The following is a 19,490-nucleotide window of genomic DNA, read 5'->3' as shown; positions in this document are numbered from 1 at the left end:
TTACAATGGGTGTCAACATGGAGGATAGATAAGTTAGTTGAATATAGATACAGACATGAATTTAAAAAATAACTATTGTATTGTCATTTCGACCATACTTTATTAAATATTTAACATAATACACATAATTTAATTGTTCATAGTGTTCATTTCAATTTTGAAAAATGTATAGTAATTATATGATATTAAATTAGGGAAATGAAATATCCCTTGCCTTGAATAGCATGGACTGCAAAAAAAAAAAAAAAAAAAAAAAAAGACTTCTGTTTACCATTTACGTGCCTCTATCCGCGCGAAATCCTTGCGTCACGTGACGGTACAAAGGCAGTACTTAAGCCAGTGGCGCGCTCTTCTCACACAAGCTGTTTTGAACTCGTGAGTTGTTTTCAGCAGTGCGTGCTTAGCGGTCCTTTTTTGTGAGTATTCTTTTTTAGTTTGAGTGATTCATGTTGGCTTTTGGTCGTTTAAGTTATTTGAGGCTTTCCATTGATTTAAAAATATGTTAGTGTGCGTTTAAATGTTTTATATGTAACGTTACGAGTGTGGCTCGGTTTCATCCAGTTTGTGTGGGCAAAGACTGAGGCCTGCTTCTTTGCAACTTAAGCTTGTGATTTTTAAATTTTACTTCTGTATAATTTTAAGACAATACAAATGTCATATTTATGTTACACCCTAATTGGGTGTTTTAGTGTAATAAAACGCTTGGTTATCTTGTCTTGTCATTTTAACTGTTTCACTAGTATTAAGTCAACAATATAAAATGGTTGACGTGAATTTTCAGTTTCCTGACATTTGGAACTTAAAGTAGTTTTATTCCTACAATTTGTCATGATTTGCGTCAGTTGGTCTTAAGTATGGGCATGTCAAATACATATAACCATGTTTCCTTTGAACTGATGAATTTGTCCAAGTTCCTAAACTTTTTTTTTTTTTTCTAGTCGAAAACATGAGCTCCATCAGAAGACCCAAATATGCTGAGAACCCTTCTGAAAACATCAAGGTATTTGAGAACATCTCAATTAAGCTCAATGGATGTGATTTCAATTCAGTTCACATTAGATGTAAAATTAGTGCCTAATGGCTGATCCACTGTTCTGTTAGGTGATTGAGTTAGTTGTTTTAAAGAAAATAGCTACATCCTCATATGTTGATTAACGGCCCCTAAAGTTGGCATGAATTGGATGTGATGGCATTTTTTTTTTCCTTTTGTATGGGGAAGGGTACATTATATTGATTAAAGATTTCAAGGGCATGATTTTTAATCACATTACGCATAGATAAAATCCTCTACAATAATAATAATACTCAAATGTTCCTTATGAATTATATATATTTTTTTAAAGCTAGTGGATGGTGTTCATTGTGACTATGTAACGGACCTCTAATTATTTTCAGGTTATTTAATAATGGTCGGGTCACTTTTGAAAAAAGTAAATGTCAACTACTCGGATCAACTTAGGATAAACTGAACCGTGAGAGACCTTCCTCTGTCTCTGAATTAATCATTGTCTGTGTGCTGAGATCCAGTAACTTGTGCATCTGTTTGCCACTGTATTGTTAAGTCAAAACATTAACCAACTCCAAACTTGCATTTGGTCATAAGGAGACTTCTGTGGTGAGTTCCCACGGTAATTACAGGTTAAAGAATGTTGCAGTTAGATAATAATGCTGGCTGTCCAATAGCTGCCCGTGGGAATTGGAGGTGTTTACGGCATGCAGCTGATGTGTGGCCTGCCCCTTTCCCACGCTTGTTAGAACGACCGGTACGTGGAGTTGCTCCGATACCTTGCTTGTTGTCGTCTTGAACTGACAGCTTAACAAGTGTAAGAGGAGAATAATGACTGTTGAGGCAGGTGAATTGAGCCTGTTACTGTGTGCATGGATGGAGTTGCTCAGTTTTCCATCTCACCAAAATAGCCTTTATCCTCAGATTTTGTTTAATGACACCTGAGGACCCTGAGATTAATTATTTAACTTTATTCTTTTCTCAGAAATTCTTTGTAGCGCCAACATCTGGAGTGGAATCAGGAAGGAGGACGCTCCAGGTCCTTCAGCCGTCTGCAGTAAATAAGCCGTCTACAGGAAATAAGAACCTTGGTCGGATAATTGAGGTACTTAGTTGTTGCCATTTTATACCTTAAGTTTAAAGACTTTAGTTGGGAGTGAAACAGTGTGACTGTTAAAGCCAATCTCACCCTGTTTAGAATGGCAAATCAGTTCCTAAAAGGAAGATGTGGAGCGCAGAGCAGGGAAAAGGTTCAAAGAGGGTGAAAGCAGAGGTGGCTGTAAAATCCACAAGTCCAGAAAATGAGAACCAACCTGAGGGGGTTACGCAGGAGGCCTATGAGCTCATGATCAAAGGTAAGTTATCACACATGGTTCAGAGACATTGATTGGATTATTTTCATTCTTCCTAAGGTATTCCCGTTAATGCTGCCATGCAGAGACCAGTTGCTTAGCTTTAATGCATTCTCTTGACCAAGTTTATTGATTCAAGTGGAAATGAAGTGGTTGGTCACTTTAAAATGAAGTAGGAAGATATCTTGTCATAGCCCCACCATCTTGCAGTACAATCTGTGACTTCACTGGGTTGTCTAGCCTGAGTTAAACTCGTAGAGATTGAAGCGCAGATAGTGAAAGACCATGAAAGATGGAAACTGAAAAGCCACAGGGCACCATAAGACAAAAGGGAGCCCACTATTGCATTGCTCTAGCCTGGATAACGTTGACATTGAGGCCTAATCTGGGAACCACACGTTCATTTTCTCATGTGGCGTGGTTTACTAATGCCTCATAGCTAGGGTTGGGTATCGAGAATCGAGTATCGATTGGAACCGAGACTAACTTTTCGTTTTTCCCGGAATCGTTGAAAAGTTAAAATTTCGTTTCGTAGTTTCGATATTCACAATCCGCCGAGCGGAAGAAGAAACCGCTGAACAACACCAACGAAGAAGCGTCTACCGGAAGTGTTGGCATAACCACGCGAGTCGAACATGAGTACCTTACGTCGGCGGTCCAAAGTGTGGCTTCACTTTTCTAAAAATAACGAAATCTCGGCAAAATGCAAAATTTGTGACAAAAGGAGTATTTTTACAGAAGGAGTATTTCCTTCAGAAAGGCCGTTGGTTAGCAAGGTTGGCTAAACTTTTTTGACCCTGCCTCTTAAAAGAATCGAGAATCGTTAGGAACCGGAATCGAAACAAGGAATCGGAATCGTTCAAATTCAAACGATACCCAACCCTACTCCTAGCCAATCGTTTCAATTATACCAGATGACGTGTATATAGAGTGAAATTAGGAAGAAATTAGTCAAGTTTTCATGTTCTCTCAATCAGATTAGAAGAGGAATGAAGCACCCCTTTCATTCTGGTTGAGCTCAGTCGGATCAAGGTGTTTACGTGAAGGCTTTTCGGTCCGATTGAGCCGCTGATCTGATTACTAACGGATTATTTGATTGCGTGAAAATGTAGCCACTGTTAACGGTAACTGTTAGTTAGACCTTTTATTGAAGGTACCATACTTTTACTTGTGACATTCCTTCAAGCACCTGTAAGAGCAGTATATGTAATATGTTTAAGTAATAAAAAAATAACTTTTTTTTTTTTTTCCTGATTCCGCCTTTTGTATTGGATGTTTCTCCTCTCTGTCCCCAGAAACTCCTGGGTCCTCCTACTGGAAGGAGGTGGCAGAAGAGAGGCGGAAGGCACTGTTCAGTGTTCTCCAAGAAAATGAAAAGGTGAGTTAATTGTTGAAAGGTTGATTTGCTAATGTTTTGCCATCTTGGTCCATTTCTCTTTATAGAGCTGCTGAATCATTTGTTCACGACGCTTGTTTAGTGTGACCGTAGGTAGCTGTAATTTGTACATTATCTGGGGGGGACCTATTTGGCTTCCCTGAAAGTTTGTCAGAGGACCCCCTGGTATTAAATGATTTTATGCAAATGTGATGCCTTTTTTGTTTCAAAACTAGTTGCACAAAGACATTGAAGCCAAAGATGAACAAATTGCACAACTGAAGAGCGAGAACGATGAGTTACAGGAGCTCGCACAGCATGTTCAACACATGGCCGACATGATTGAAGTGAGTGATCCTTTTAATAGTTGTCAGCCTTGCCAAGATTTGAATGCAAGGATTGAACCAGTATTATGGTGGGATCACAGAGTTAAAGAACCTCAATGTTCAGATAATGCCTATGTTAACATTTGCTTTTTCACATTTCAATCAGAGATTAACCGGTAAAAGTCCTGACAATCTAGAGGAGCTGCGTGAGATCGCCTTTGAGCCTGAAGATGACGAGGATCAAGAAGAACATGGAGATGAGAGTGATTCTGATGAAAGCCTGAACAGTGCTGAACTTAACACGGAACAATCTCACCACTGTGTGCCACATAAGGATGATTTCACAAATGAAGAAAGCTGAAATGATTCTGTTGAAAACTGAAAAGAACCGATGGACCGGTTGTTTGGTCTTAAGTCAATTTTTCTTTTTGCCTTTTTAGGACAATTTTGCACCTTTTTTTTAATACTTTATCTTTGCTGTAAATGAGCTTTTATTTTCAGTACCAGAAGTTCACTGCCAGTGTACATATGTAAACTTGAATGCATACAGTGGAAATAAACTCCTATTTTGTACACGTCTTTCTCCTGATCTCTTCTCTTCCTGGTGTAAATGCAAGCATACTGCTTGTCTGTCTTGTGCAGAGCATTGTTCAAGCATCAAGCTCTGCTGGAATCCTTAACCTTGGAGCTACTGATGGTAGTTTAAGGTCCGCTGTCCCAGTCCAGTTTGTCTGGACTACAGACTCAGAGGATGTTGAGCAGGTAACAGCTCCAGTGCTGTTGTGGAGAGATTGAAGAAATTAGTTCAAGTTCGTGACTTCTGTTTGGTTCCTTTTCAAAGAGGAAAGCTTTCATAGTCTTTCCTACTTCATTGTGCAATTATTGTTCAGTCATGTTTGCGTTTACTCATTTAGCTGATGCTTTTATCCAAAGCGACTTGCAATTGCTATATATGTCAGAGGTTGCACGCAACTGGGGGTTAAGTGTCTTGCTCAGGGACACATTGGTGTCTCACAGTAGATCCAAACCTGGGTCTCTCACGCCAAAGGCATGTGTCTTATCCACTGCGCCATCACCATGTTTAGAAGTTCATATGCTTCGGATACTATACATTTGTCCTTCAATTTTTGCTGCTTGGTTAATTTGCATAACTAAAGGCACATGTCACTTTTTGTGCTCTGGTGAGTTAATAAAACTGAGTGCATCTTGCAGAAGAACATTTATAGCCAGAGCTATCTCTGTTACAAAGCATCCTCTTGTTGTCCTGCCAGTTTCAAATACAAGATGACAAACACCGTTTGAAAGCTGAATTCATGTATTTGCAAAACAAAGGAAGTTGCATGAAAGCGTGCTTTGCATGAGACTGGATCACTTTTCAAAACTTTTGCTGATAATTTACTGACCCCCATGTCATCCAAGATGTCCACGTCATTCTTTCTTCAGTCGAAAAGAAATTTATGTTTTTGATGAAAACATTTCAGCATTTTCTCCATATAGTGGACTTCAGTGGGAACCAAACGGTTCAAGGTCCAAAAGACACTTTCAGTACAAACTGTTCAAAGGGCTTTAAACAACACCAGATGATGAATAAGGGTCTATTGGTCAAAGTGTTTTGACCAATTGATCCATCTCCCACTGAATTATTTCTTTCAAAACTTTTGACCGATAGTATGATTTTAAAGAAAACGGCAATGTCTTATGTGATAATTATGCAAAAATAAATTTTATTCCCACTTTCAGCAGAGGAAATACAGTAAACTCAAAAAAAAAAAAAAATGAAACAATGAGGGAACATTAGCATTGTGACATCAAGTGAAATCCGCTCTCATTCAAACAGTAAGTAGTAGCTAAAGCTATTGCAACAGCAAGCTGAACGCTTAAGCCCTCGACATGTACAGTCACGCTCACGAAACCATAACAGCTTTCCTATCAAGGAGGACACTAATTTAATGAGGTTTGAACAAAATGCAGTTCACTGAGTTTCTGTCTGAGATGAATACAAGGCAATAAATTCAACCTTTTCACTTTATCTCTGTGCAAAGAAAGAAATTCTCAAGGAGTGATCACCAATGCCCAGGATCAAATACTGTAACGGTGGTCATTCCTCACAAAGCAAGTGGAAAACATTAATTTCTGTGACTGAATACAGAAAACAGGAAAAAAAAAATCATTTTTGAATACGTCATAATTCTGATAAATAGAAACCACAAAACAGCCTTAAATATATTTGACTACGGTATCATTATGGCTTTAGGATTTTGTGCAGTAGATGCCACAAAGAGTTTAACATGTTAAGAAACAATCTTCCCGAAACATTTCAGTTGTGCTTTAGAGGCAAATAACCTTCCCGTACTCAGTACATTCCTCGAAATGTGCTCTTTTGATGGATTTTAAGCCCCTGCTTTCATACAATTCTCAATGTCATAGAAAATTTTTGTAAAAATAGGTACGGTGATCTACAAAACTGCGTTTTAATTGTCGCCATAAGCGTAAATTCACATTTGAGAGACCAACATTGGGTGCGTTAACGTCACAAAGCGAGGCAAGCGTTCGGTTAGCAAAGAGCGTTTCTTCAGGTCATGTGCATAAGCAAACTGAAAAGAACGTTCAGGAAAGGTTCCCTTCAGCACAAATACTGTAGAACTCAGCGAATACATTGTTAAAAGGTGATACTGCTTAATAAAACATAGTTTTATATGTAAAATGCCAACTATATATATATATATATATATATATATATATATATAAAATTTTCAAAATAGCCCCTCAATAATACCAAATCCTGACTGTCCCTAATCATATTGTGAACAGATGTTTAGTACAATATTAATACAATCTGATCTCCGTATTTATTTATTTTTTAAGAAGGTCAAATCAGCATCTTACTATTTATAGTGAAGAGAAATTAAAAAATAAATTAAATGATATTACAGTCACGTGACTCAGTAGTAGTACAGTAACAATAGGCACAGAAGCAAGTTCGGATCACAGAGCAAATAAGCTTCCAGTTTTCAATTATGCACAAACCAAAATTCACAGTAATGCATCACGCTTCTCTGACTGAATAAAAGTGCATTTTCAGATACTCTGATGGGCTCCAAACAGCTCTAGTTGCAAGATCCAGGTATTAGTACCATATTAATGCAATTGTCCACTACAGGCTCCGTCGTCCATAGAAATATTCACTCCTGATCAGTGAAGGCAAGCGAGCGATCTGTAAATCAGCAGACCATCGTACAAGCCGTTTTTTTTTAGTAGTTCATATGCCCGGCTAGGTTGGAACAACACTTGAAATTCTTCCTTTCCCAGAGGTTATTGTAATTTCACTTTGTCCAGGTCAAAAAATAATAATAATAATAAAATAAACTTGACCATTAAAACGGCCCCTTGTAATCCCTGAAACGGAACGGCACGTACAGAGAGAAAAAAATCCCAGGACAAAATTAAAATAAAATTTGCTGTGCTATTTACACGCCTCTGACAGTACAACTGCAAATAACTAACTGCCAATAATAAATACTCTTATTGTTCAATCAGCAACAACGATTCATGACCACTGCGACACGAATAGTATCAATGAAAACGTCCTGTAGAAAAGGAGACCTCGAGATATGGGCATTGAAGCCGAAGCCTCACTGTTCTACTTGTGAGCAGGTTGTGTGTATTTCCCACCGGGTTTTTGCAGGGTCACGAGGATAAGTTGATTTTTCTAAAATGAAGTGGTAACCGCATTACCACGGCGAGTTCCCAGCCGCACAATCTCCCTCGGTACCGTGTCCAACTGCTCATATGCCAGACGGCCATCTTCACCTGAGAAACACACACACAAAAAAGCTCTGTAAGACACAGGAAGGCTGGAGTTGTTCTTTATAGGCTTTGAGACAATGTATGTGCAGCAGAGTTTTTAAAATGAAGTTTAAGACTTATTAGACCTGCACAAATAAAACAGAAAACAGCATTTTATTAGACACAAATGTGTATTTTTGGTCTGTCTAGAATGGGTACACTCGTTTGCAGAAAGAGCGTAAACAGGAAGTATCACTGAATTGACTAATTGTGCAGCCGGTGTGTCGGATTTTGAAGGCCGATACCGATACAAATATTTTTGGGTTTTGAAATCCAATATATCGGCCGATGTTTTATTTATTTATTTTTTTTAAACTGGAGATGATTTGTCACAAATTTTGTCATGCTTATTTGAGTTAAGAGAACTGATGGGGATGTTATTTTAATTGTTCTTCAAGCAATGTATGTATCGTGACCAACTCAATGATTGTTGCCAACAGAAACGGTGTAGAGTGCCCTCTGGTGGACAAACTATACAACTCCAACACTCATGACATGGTTCAAGCGTGTTCAATTTTATTTTTGAAATATTCATTTATCGGCCATTATAACTGCAGATACCGATAGTTTGGAAAATGCCTAATATCGGTCTGCCGATATATCGGTCTGGCTCTAGTCATGTGTATGACTGGATGTGTTACCAAAAGTGAGGAGGGTTTCTATGGCAATCTGGTGGAGCTCTTCATCCGCTGAGTCACACAGTAACACCACGGCGTCAATGCTCTCCACAGCCTGAAAATAACCCGAGACACACAGAGAGGCTTGAAGTAACCAATCACTGACATGATTTTAGCTTCGGTCTGAAGTGACGCGTGATTCAGTGAAACTAACCTGCAGGCAGCTCAGAGCGGCACATGCTGCTCTTGGTGTGTGTAAGCCAACTTCTGATAAGGCTTGTGTGTAACAATCAACAGCCTGAAAAACACACATAGACAAGATTAACTACTTGATCGCCCCCTGGTGCCCTCAAACAGCTGTACATTCATTTTGTGCTGTATGCTGCTACAGTACCATGATTATTGAATTATTAGTGAATTTGCACATTTCATTTATTCATATTTTTATTTTGTAGATTTTATTTCTTCATTTAAATATTATTATTATTATATCATTTTTATTTCTATTATTTATTTTTATGAAAATATGTTTCCTTCATAGTTTATACACATTTTGGACATTCTTATTCACATATTGGTATTTCTATCCAGCATTTTAATGCAGATTTTCTAAATTTGCTTTGAAATACACTGCTGTTTAGTTAGTTAGATTTTAAAGAAATTAATATTTTATTAAGCTAGTAGGATGCATTAATCAAAAGTGACAGTAGAGTTATACTGCTAGATTTCAATTCATCAGAAAAGTGTTTCTTGAGCAGCAAATCAGTATATTAGAATGATTTCAGATGGATTACTGAAGACTAGAGTAATGATGCTAAAAATTCAGCTTTGTCATCTATTTACTTATTTATTTGTTTATTTGAAAAGGGACAATGTACACTGATCAACATTCAAAACAAATGTAAGTGCACCCGAATTAGCCACAGGCTAGTTTTCATCGGCAGTCCCCTTGCCAGATGTTATTAGGCATCCTAAAATAATAAATTGTTACAATGCAATACAATTCTATATACAATAAACAAAATGTAAAATGTGTTAAAATCACAAATAATCAAATAAACATGAAGGAATAGATTACATTTTAAAATATATAAACAGATATAATACTTGACAATATTACAGTTATTACTGTATTTTTATCATATAAATGCAGCCTTGGTGAGCATAAGAAACTTTTTCAAAAGCATTAAAAAAATCGTACCGACCCTAAACCTTCGAATGTCAGATTATGTCAATGTAAACCTGGCTATAGACTTAAATCATGTAATGTGGTAAACGACTGACCTTTGACCTGAAGGGCTTGTGTGAGGCAGCCGAGGAGAGGAAGGCAGTGGCGGCCTTCATCACGTCAGGGTCATCAGAGGTCAGCAGCCCAGCCACGGCCCACAGGGTTTGAGACCGGGGCTGGAGACACATGACGGACACTTCTTGTAGTTCCTTCAGAGAACGTTCTGTGTCCCCACAGCTCAGGGCTTCTTCAAGCATGACTGGTTTGGACACAAACGAGAAACATTACACTATGCCAACAATCTATTAAAGCTATTCAACAAATTACTATTATTCAACAAAAATGTCTTGCCTTCTTTGGCTAAATCCAGCAGGTGTCGCTCCATGTCCGTGACATCGTGTTCAACAGAGTAGCGGTGGAACTGAAACACGGTGAGGACATCCTGTGCCATAGAGGACGGTGACGGACATGAGGAAGAGGCCAGCTCGCTCCTGTCCACCATTTCATTCACCACCATCCTGATCACTGGACACACATGCGAACACAGGCAGATGAACGCTGATCTTACATTCATAATAATTCTGCAGATTGCTGAGGTCTCCTTCTGTAGATTATTAGTGTCACTACCTGAGTCAGGAGAGTGAGGCAGAATCTGTTGCAGTGGCAAGGCAAAGCTGAGATGCATGTGCTTCAACACTTGGTCCAGTGTAGTATGGAAAAGACCACCACTGCAGTCAGACCACAGAGACATCAGCGCCGGCCGCTCCACCAGCCCAGGCAGCACTGGTGACCAAACAAAGAGAGGCGAGGTTGAATTGAAGAAACTGTTCAGAAATATTTCTTAGGTGCCATGACATTTTGAATTATTGTTATTATACATATACACAAACAGCTATCTAAAAGGGGACATCCCATAGACGTAATGGTTTTTATACTGTACAAACTGTATATTTTATCTCCTTAGACTAACCCTACCCATTACAGAAAACTTTCTACATTTTAACGTTTTCGAAAAACCTTTAATTACTTTATTTTTATAGCAGATTTACAAATGAGTCCCTAAAGGGAGGTTGTTGGAGATTTTGTCAGGTTTTGGTCACTTCTGGGTACAAATTTATCCCCAAAATATAGTTAAGTTATTATTATTATTATTATAAGTTATTATATTATTATTATTTCCAGTCTTTTTTTTTTTGTTGTTGGCATTTTCAACTCACTTTTATTATAATTTATTGGTAAAAGTAAAGCGGTCACAAAAAGTATTAGGACACATTGTAATTTAGTGAAGTAATATCACACATATGTGTCATCACATGGAAAAATAAAACAGGGATGTAAAATTAAATCCTAGTATATATCCCTAAGGTTATACTGTTGTTCTGTAAAATAAATAATAATAATTATTATCATTTACTATTTATTTTATTATAATTTATTTGAAGTATGCAATGATGCTGTTGCTAGTAAAATATCTTATTTCTGTCTGGTAACTTTTTAATTACTTTCTAAAGTCATTAATAAGTGCTATAATATTATGTAGGATGCTATTTGTAGTTATGCTTTTGTAAGAGCAACAATATTTAGCTCAAACAGCCAAAACTCTTTAAAAACACGCTTTGAAGTAAATATACTCATATTAAAAATAAAAGATCCAAAGAGGGAGGGATGCATTGATGCCACATAACAACCTTTCAGTCAACAGTTCTTAAAAGAACCACTTTTTGTCTAAATGTGAAGAACATTTTCTTCAGAGAAGAGATGTCATTGCAAGATGGAGGGGGAAGTTATTTTTGATTAAAGATTAAGATTAAAAAGTACAGACTACTTAAAAAAAATTAAAAAAAATAAATTATATATATATATATATATATATATATATATATATATATATATATATATATATATATATATATACACACACTGCAATGTTCCATAAAAATTTACATTTGATATTATGGTGACTTAAAGGGATAGTTCACAAAAAAATAAAATTCTGTAATCATACTGTTGTTCCAAACCTGTATGAATTTCTTTCTTCTGCTAAACACACACAAAAAAAATTGATAAATGTTGGTAACCAAACAGTTGATGGACCCCACTGGCTGATGGCTCCCATTTTGTCATACTATGGAAGTCAATGGGGTCCAACTGTCTGGTTATTAACATTATTTAAAATATCTTCTTTTGTGTTCAACAGAAGAAACAAATTCATAAAAGTTTGGTAGTAACACGAGGGAGTAAATTATGACAAAATTTTTATTTTTGGATGATCCCTTTAATAATCTAACCTTCTTCTACTGTAAATAAAAAAAATTTGCAATGGAAAAATGCAAGGAACATTAAAGGTTCTTCATGGATCCATCAATGTCATGAAAGCACCTTTATTTTAGTGATAAGTAAAAATGGACAACGCTGCTGGAACAACATCAAAATTCTCCCACAAGGAACAAAAACATCTAAGATACACTCACCATCCGACACTGAAGTGCAGCTGCCCGGTCTGTCAAAGTTTTTCTCACTGAGCTCCTCCAACAGGAGAGTTTCAGTTGCTAGTTTGTGCAGGTATGTCTTGTGCTGCGACTGCCTTCCTCCTGAGGTCAACAACTACATCCCATACATAAAGAAACAGCAATTTATATCAACAAAACACCTTGATATGCTTAAATCTGTGGTGTATGTGAGCAGTTGAGACACCCGAAAAGGAAAAGAAAGTTGTAAAGGTGGAAACGCAGAATCACCTGAATGAGATGATTACAGTATTGTAGATGAATTACGATGGCAACGTCTAGGTTCTCGTTTCCCGTGGTGAGAGGCAGAGGGCTGCCGGCCACACTGTTCCCTACACCAGTGTCCTCTGTGAGGGCTTCACTCAGGTGTCCTCTTGCTTCTGGATGTTGGACTGACCTGTCGGACGTGTAAGACATACTGTCACCACAAGGGGGCGCTGCATAATCACAACTACTGAGAGAAATTCCTGAGAGAAACCAGGTCACCAAATGGTGTGATGTCCAACTCACCCGATTCGTTCTGACTCCATGTCAATAAAGACAGAGCGTGCGAGGGTGCCCGCGTCATCTCCTGTGTCATCATCATCGAAGTCAGAGGTGTTAAGAAAGTCAAAGCTTTCCAGAGCACTCTCCACAGTCAAACTAAGGCTTGATGAGCGGCTCCTATGGGCGGGTACACGGCACTGAGGAGAGACAATAACACCCTTCACAGACTGTTCGTTCAGAATTTAATTGAAAGCTTTTTCTAAGTTAAGTGAATTCTGCACTATAACAAAGTCCTGTTATAAACATTGATGCTGTCTAATGAATCACTGTATAATGGATCTAGATTACATTCATCATTTTTGAAGAGAGATTTCGTGTGCAAATTCAGTTTCAGCGTTAAGAAAACGTTCTTCATCACCGGTTACTAATTGAAACGGATCTGATTGGCCATTGCATATTCAAAAATATGCTTGAAAAGAAATCCTTGATGCAACAGGAGCAGACCTAAAAGAGCCATTCCACCGAAAGGGTGACATTTCTGTCGACCCAGGACCTTTTATGTATAAAATTGCATGAAAATTATCTCTAAAATACATTTTATTATTAAGCAAAATGTCATGCACATTCAGCTAACTACAAATTCAAAACGTATAATTAACAAAAACGACACAGAACACTAAAAAAATTGCATTTTCTGCATGTCCCAACTCTCTATCTCTAAACTTTACCATGAAATGTTATGATTAAAATCCTTCAGAAATCAGATTTTTATTGCATTGTTGTGTGACTATATCCAAACTGCTTTAAAATGAAAAAAGAAAAAAACATTTGATCTAATATTTTAGATAAAATACACATTTGAATCATGTCCCCAGGTTTTCACTCAGTCCTGTTTCACTCGCTGAATAATGTAGAATATTCCACAAGACACATTTTCAACAATAAGTTTCATCATCTGGATCTTCTGAAGGCAATGGGGTGACTATAAGTAAATAATCATTTTTGTTTCTGTATATTTGATGAAATTGTAACTATGAATGAGAAGGTCAATCTCAACATACAGTCCTGTTACTTAAACGTTTTCTTAGATTTAATTGTTTTATTTTAAAAAATATGAACTTTTGGTGAGGCACTAGAAATGGCTCAGTGTCCTCACGCTATTAGCATCAATGCTATGTGGCCATATGCCATATATTTGATAACTTTTTGCTTAAAAACTCAATCCTGTTACCTTCAGTCCTGTTACTATTTGTTTCTTTTTCTAAAAAAAAATTAAATTAAATTATTATTTTTATCATTTTTATTTGGCCCATAATTTATACAATTATTTAATTAATTAATTCTAAAAAAATATATAAGATTGAGGCTTCGGTCGTCTTTAAAATTAAAAAAATGCCTTTGTGTTTTTTTATATCAAAATACACCTTGCTTTAATAGTGATTTTATTGGCACAAATATCAATTTTTTGAACATATAACCAACAGTTTCTTTAAAATAAACACTTTCTTGTGGGGAAAACAAAGGAATTAATTGACATGCTTCTAAACTTGCTTTTTAAATGACGCATGATTTTTGGTAACAGGATTGAGAAAACATGCATCCATATTCTGCTTAAACCTTGTAAAAAAATAAATAAAGTTGCCTGAGATTGACCAATACAAATTTTGAATAGTTAAATATGTGTAGTATTAGATTCAATGTTGAAAAAGATCAAAAATAAAATTTATTTTTGAAGAGTTACAACAAGCAAATGTCACCCATTCGGTGGAATGGCCCAAATGTAATTCCACAATCAACACTTTTCACATTTCTTTTCACATCTCATTTTAATCGTGACAGTCGTAATAAATTTAGTTCAGTGTAACAGGGGCATCTTTTGTGCCCTTCTCTTGAATTTCAGTGGCATTCTTGCTCCAAGCCTCTGTTAATTCCCGACCCTGTTTCAAACCAACTGTGTTTCCTGAGTTCAGATGGCTTTCCTGCTAATAAACCGCATCAGACTTCATAATCAATCAAACTCAAGTCTGCATCAAAATATCTAAAGACCACAAAAAGACAACTCATTCACCTTGAGCAGGTCTTCAAGTCTCATGACCTCCTGCTCCAAGTCCTGGAGCTCCACACAGCGCTGGCCTAAGCTCTCCAGCAGCAGGAGCAGAGACTGAATGGCCTCCTCCAGGTTGTTCTCCAGGAAAGTAATGCTGCCCTCTCCAGCCCAGCTCAGAGCACCGGTCTCTGGAAGTATGTCAGAAGAGGTGAGTCTCCTCACCAGCTGCCTGGTCAGACTGCCTTCCTCCCCGTCAAGCTCCACTGGCTTTAACTCCAGGGCTTCATCAGGCACGTTGGGCTCCAGGAACATCACATCCTCCGGTCCCACTGCAGACAGCTGACTCTCGGAGCACAACGAGAGGGCAGCAGAGCCTGTGCCGGGCCCCTGGCCCTCAACCTGGTCCCACTCCAGGTCTGGATCACTGGCGCTCACACTGCCGCAGTCTTCCTCAACACACTCCTCCTCAAGTGCCCTGTCCTCAGGGACGGGAGCCGGTTGAGAGGTAGGGTCCGTCTCAGGGGGCGTGACGGTGATCTCGGGGTTTGACTGGATGGGGGCGGGGCTTGAGGTTGACATGTCAGAGAAGGTGAAGGACAGGCGCTTGCATTCAGCCACACCGCATCCTCCATTTTCAAAGACGTCATCTGGTAAAGTGGACTGAGGGATTAAAAGAGGAAGAAAATATGGTAAGTATGACTTAGTCTTTTCAGTACTATTATTTATGTTGCTTTAGTGATCTAAAGATGTAGTCCAAAAGTTCCAACACACTAAAGAGCAGTAAAAGAAATAAAAACCTCCATGAAATGGTTTAACACAGGAGTTCTGTGATTTATCTTCTTTTTTTTTTATTAAACAGCCAAACCATGATTAGCCACTTGCTATTGCTAGTCAGAGGCTAGTGTCAAACTGCACGAAGACCGCCCACACAGATTGTTCACTGACCATCTGATATATACTTCACACAAAACTGAAAGCAATTGTGAAAACTGCGATAACCTGTGTTTAAAATTTACTAGGTTGAAATTTTAGTGAATTTTAGTTTAGTGCATTGTGACTTGTGGCTTAAACATGTTCATTTACATGTCAGTTAGATTAACCAATTTATTTTAATTGAGTGAGTCTTGGTCAGATTTTATTTTAATAGAACAAAGATTTCTAAATGACCTGGGAATAATATTTGTGAATATCTTAAGTCCATCTTCCTGGAAGTGAAAGGTTGTGTCTGCTAAATGTTTGTTCTGTGAACTGTGCATACAATAGGCCTCAAAGCTAACAGACATGAACTAAAAGCCAGTTTCGTTTTCATGGGGTCTTCGAACAGTAATACCAGAGTCTAGAAAAGTGTGTATGTGAGTGTGAAGAAACCTGTGTGTGAGAAAATGAGACGAATGTTAAAGCAGAAAATGCAAGCAAAGAAAAGTGACACACAGACTTCACTCAGAACGGCAGGGCACACAGTGACCTGACTCACGTAAACTTCCAGACTGGACCTTGAGCGAGGTCTCAGTGCGGCCAGATCGCCAAAAGAGCGACTGCGTCTGAGTTTCTCTAAGAGCGTCTCTCTGAGCGTGTGCAAGAACGAAAGACGCTGACCCTCCCACCGCCGGGGCTGCCACTTCTTTGCCATCGAGAAACACGCACAGACACACACAACAGCCACGATGCACACGGTGCCACAGGGAGGATACAATTCATTACACAACAGCACAGACTACACAAGAACATTCACACACAAGCTGCAAGTGCTGTCAAATTTATTAATAAACACAAAATAATAAAAAACTGAACTCACAACAGCTAGTAGCATTAATATTTAGGTTAGTACTGAGGTGTTAGAAAGGTGACATTCACTGTTTTCAAAATCTCAGCATCCTGTATTATATGTACACCCTTGTGAAAAGAAATGCACTTAATTGTATTGAAAGTGCAATTTTAAAAAAATGTACTTCGTAATGTCAAATTAAAAGTTTAACTTAACATTAAATTACATTCATATTGAGGTGTTGACTCAACATTCTAAAGCACATGTAAAGTACATGATTATAAATTTAACTTTAGTGTGTTGCTTGATATCACATTTAAAGCCTTGTCTGTGAAACCAAGGGTTTAAGTACTAAATTGCAAGTTCATTATTACAAATGTGTAATTAAGTAATATATTAAAACACATGACATACAACTTTAAATAGAAATTACATTAAAGTATATTTTAGTTTACCATAAATGTTCGTCAGTACTTTTACAGTACACTTTAACTACATTTCCAAGACAAAAAAAGATGTACTTGAGTGCAACTTAAATGGGTAAAAAAGTGCTTCATCAAAATGCATTGAATGTAAATTTAGACAATAATACATGTTTGTTTACTTAACATGCCATTAAGTGTAAAAACATACACATTAATTTCACACCTAAGTATTTTATTTCCTTAATAAGTACTCTTTTCTTAAATTTTGCTAAAGTATACTTGTTTTTCATGGTGAAAGAAGCAAACTTAAAACAGAACTGAGAAGAGTTTCCAAAGTGCACTCACAAAGAAAGACGTGTCCTGGAAAGTGGGCGTCTCGGGTGTGCCTTGGCTGTACACTGAAACTCGTCTCTGAAGGGCAGTGGCTTTACTCACGTTTCCTGAGGACAGGGTCAGATCCTCTACGTCAAACGGACTGTAAAAACAAGGCAGATACATGTTCATGTACAGCAATCTGATATCATAAAAAAAACACTACAATGAAAGAAACTGGGGGGCAACTTATGACTTATAAGCCCCATTAAAGGTTAGACAGAAATCATAATGGCCCTTCCATGATTGTCCTGAAGAGGGCAGAGTACATCAACACTTTCATCTACTGTGACTAAATTGACTACAACACCACACTTCTTATCTTTTATTATTAGATAACGTCACTTACAACCAGGCAACCTCCAGGTTAAGTTTAATAGTTCCCAGGTCGTTGACATCTACAGCAACCACCTGAGGCATAGCGGTGAACAGGTCCTTGGTTTCACAGATCACGCTACCCACTAATATGTGAGTGGCCAACCCCTTTAACTCGGTCACCTAGCAGAAAAATAGATCATGCGTTGAGAAATTTCACTTCAGCAATTTTTAATTCACAGCTTTCTTCATAGGAGCTTTCATTTTGTTGCAATCAAGGATGTAACCAAATACTCAAGACTGAGAGGATGTCATGTACATTTTAAACAAATATTGAGGGGAAGTGTTCTCTTGAATGTCTATGGTGGTTACAGCCCAGTTTGGCAATAGCCCCTTTCACACATAGTATTTACTGGTAAATAATCACCATTGAGAGATCATGTGTGAACAGGACCTTTTTAAAAATATCAGTAAATCATTTCTGGCAATTTACAGGTAATAAATATTTCGTTTTTTTTTTTTTTTTAAGTAAATACGTGCTAGATGGAAATTTTTGTATGTAGTGCCATGTGTCTCAACTCTTCCTGCAAAATGCGTACTGTGTGATCATCCCCTTACACCTTTCACTCAGAAGTCCAAAAATGCTGTCAAATTGAACAGATAGTGAACCTGTTCCTCATGCAGTCGAATAAAGACAACAGCGTAGCGTTTAAAGAATGTTTCTGATGACTGACATCACAGAACTTACCAGTATTTTGGAGCTAATATGTGAATGGACTCTTAACGGTAAAAGTCAGAATGGCATTGCTTGTGAGAACAGCATATTTGTCTATTTACCGGTAAAGCCAATCCGGTAATTTATTAAACAATTTTAATAAATCCGGTAAATTTTGACTGCGTGAAAGGGGAAATTGTCAAAATGAGTCGTTACATTTGGAAGACTGCAGCCCACCTTGATGTTGATGAGGTCTGTAATGAGGGGCATGAAGATCATCTCCTCTCCATCCCAACTCTGCTTGGAGTTTGTTTCGATCTTCCCCTTCAGTTTCCAACGCTGTCGGCCGTATCTCATGAAAATCTGCCAGGAATAGAAAGAGCGAGGCAACAAGAAAGAGAAACATTTAAAAAATGGCAGAAGTACGAAAAAGCTATCAACACAAGTTCACTTATTCGTTAATAGAGCAAGAAAGCATAAGGAGTTTTCAATATTCAGTTTTATACAGCTTTAAAAAATTAATTGGGATAGGTGGGGATCAGAAGGGAAAACGTTGCTAGGAGAGCTGTGATTACGAATGAACTGGGTGGCAATTAACAGCAGGCAATTAATATAAGAGTTAAGTCATTTGATAGAAAACAGATGCATCTGGCTTTATTACAGAAAAACGGCATGAAACTTAGTATGTTCTGAAAGAATTGAGTTTTTTTGGTTTTTTTCCAAGCTACTCACCTCATACTGATCGCCTGGACAAAGCCTGGCAAAACCAGCCAATCCTGAGACAGGAGGCAAAGGAGTTGAAAGGTTTGCGATTGAAATCCAACAAAAACATTATAGATTTTCCTTCTTTTGTGCAGAAGTCCTGTACCTTTCATTTTGATATGAAACTCCCCCAATAGGTTCTCCAGCTCACCCTCAAAAGTGCACATGTTCTGAAAAGAAGGGAACACATAATAATACAAATTGCAGCTGAATTGATGAAAGTTAAATAATTCTTACTTGTACTATTCTTACTAAAAAGTAATCTGGATTATTGTTATTAAATCAATAAAAAAAAGTGTATATTATATATTTATTACTTTTAGAGCTAAATAATATATATATATAT

General features: G+C 37.5%; 2 protein-coding genes across 4 annotated transcripts in view; one reads left to right on the top strand and one right to left on the bottom strand.

The window, feature by feature from the left end:
- The first annotated feature begins 291 nt into the window (after positions 1 to 291).
- On the top strand, positions 292 to 4,634 carry gmnn (geminin DNA replication inhibitor). Its single transcript, XM_089123320.1, has 7 exons — positions 292 to 416; positions 939 to 1,000; positions 1,992 to 2,111; positions 2,205 to 2,361; positions 3,654 to 3,736; positions 3,970 to 4,080; positions 4,226 to 4,634. The coding sequence occupies exons 2-7, from the start codon at positions 947 to 949 to the stop codon at positions 4,418 to 4,420; spliced, it is 720 nt and encodes a 239-aa protein (XP_088979446.1). The 5' UTR covers positions 292 to 416; positions 939 to 946; the 3' UTR covers positions 4,421 to 4,634.
- A 1,129-nt stretch (positions 4,635 to 5,763) lies between these two features.
- The window catches only part of ripor2 (RHO family interacting cell polarization regulator 2), a 48,282-nt gene continuing 34,555 nt past the window's right edge, over positions 5,764 to 19,490 (bottom strand). For 2 of the 3 annotated variants that reach the window (XM_039680676.2, XM_039680677.2), the window contains exons 8-22: positions 19,251 to 19,314; positions 19,115 to 19,158; positions 18,620 to 18,745; positions 17,702 to 17,850; positions 17,326 to 17,455; positions 14,812 to 15,450; positions 12,768 to 12,940; positions 12,489 to 12,654; positions 12,222 to 12,354; positions 10,378 to 10,533; positions 10,102 to 10,275; positions 9,807 to 10,009; positions 8,737 to 8,820; positions 8,547 to 8,637; positions 5,764 to 7,869 (exon numbers count right to left, since the gene is read on the bottom strand). In XM_039680676.2, coding sequence (XP_039536610.2) covers positions 7,769 to 7,869; positions 8,547 to 8,637; positions 8,737 to 8,820; positions 9,807 to 10,009; positions 10,102 to 10,275; positions 10,378 to 10,533; positions 12,222 to 12,354; positions 12,489 to 12,654; positions 12,768 to 12,940; positions 14,812 to 15,450; positions 17,326 to 17,455; positions 17,702 to 17,850; positions 18,620 to 18,745; positions 19,115 to 19,158; positions 19,251 to 19,314 — 2,433 coding nt within the window. In that variant the 3' untranslated portion in view covers positions 5,764 to 7,768. Of the gene's footprint in view, positions 7,870 to 8,546; positions 8,638 to 8,736; positions 8,821 to 9,806; positions 10,010 to 10,101; positions 10,276 to 10,377; positions 10,534 to 12,221; positions 12,355 to 12,488; positions 12,655 to 12,767; positions 12,941 to 14,811; positions 15,451 to 16,264; positions 16,412 to 17,325; positions 17,456 to 17,701; positions 17,851 to 18,619; positions 18,746 to 19,114; positions 19,159 to 19,250; positions 19,315 to 19,490 lie in introns of all 3 variants that reach the window. The other variant, XM_089123319.1, reaches the window with a different exon arrangement.

The sequence above is a fragment of the Pimephales promelas genome, chromosome 18 (genome assembly GCF_988280905.1).
Source record: "Pimephales promelas chromosome 18, fPimPro1.hap1.1, whole genome shotgun sequence".
Taxonomy (NCBI): Eukaryota; Metazoa; Chordata; class Actinopteri; order Cypriniformes; family Leuciscidae; genus Pimephales; species Pimephales promelas.
The sequence above is the reverse complement of the archived record's forward strand: the minus strand, read 5'-3'. Positions and strand labels throughout refer to the sequence as shown.

Excerpts from the sequence above, each read along its gene's own strand:
- gmnn (XM_089123320.1), top strand. The coding sequence starts at position 947 with ATGAGCTCCATCAGAAGACCCAAATATGCTGAGAACCCTTCTGAAAAC. Across the intron at positions 1,001-1,991 it reads ACCCTTCTGAAAACATCAAG|AAATTCTTTGTAGCGCCAAC; the intron begins GTATTTGAGAAC and ends TTCTTTTCTCAG. Across the intron at positions 2,362-3,653 it reads CTATGAGCTCATGATCAAAG|AAACTCCTGGGTCCTCCTAC; the intron begins GTAAGTTATCAC and ends CTCTGTCCCCAG.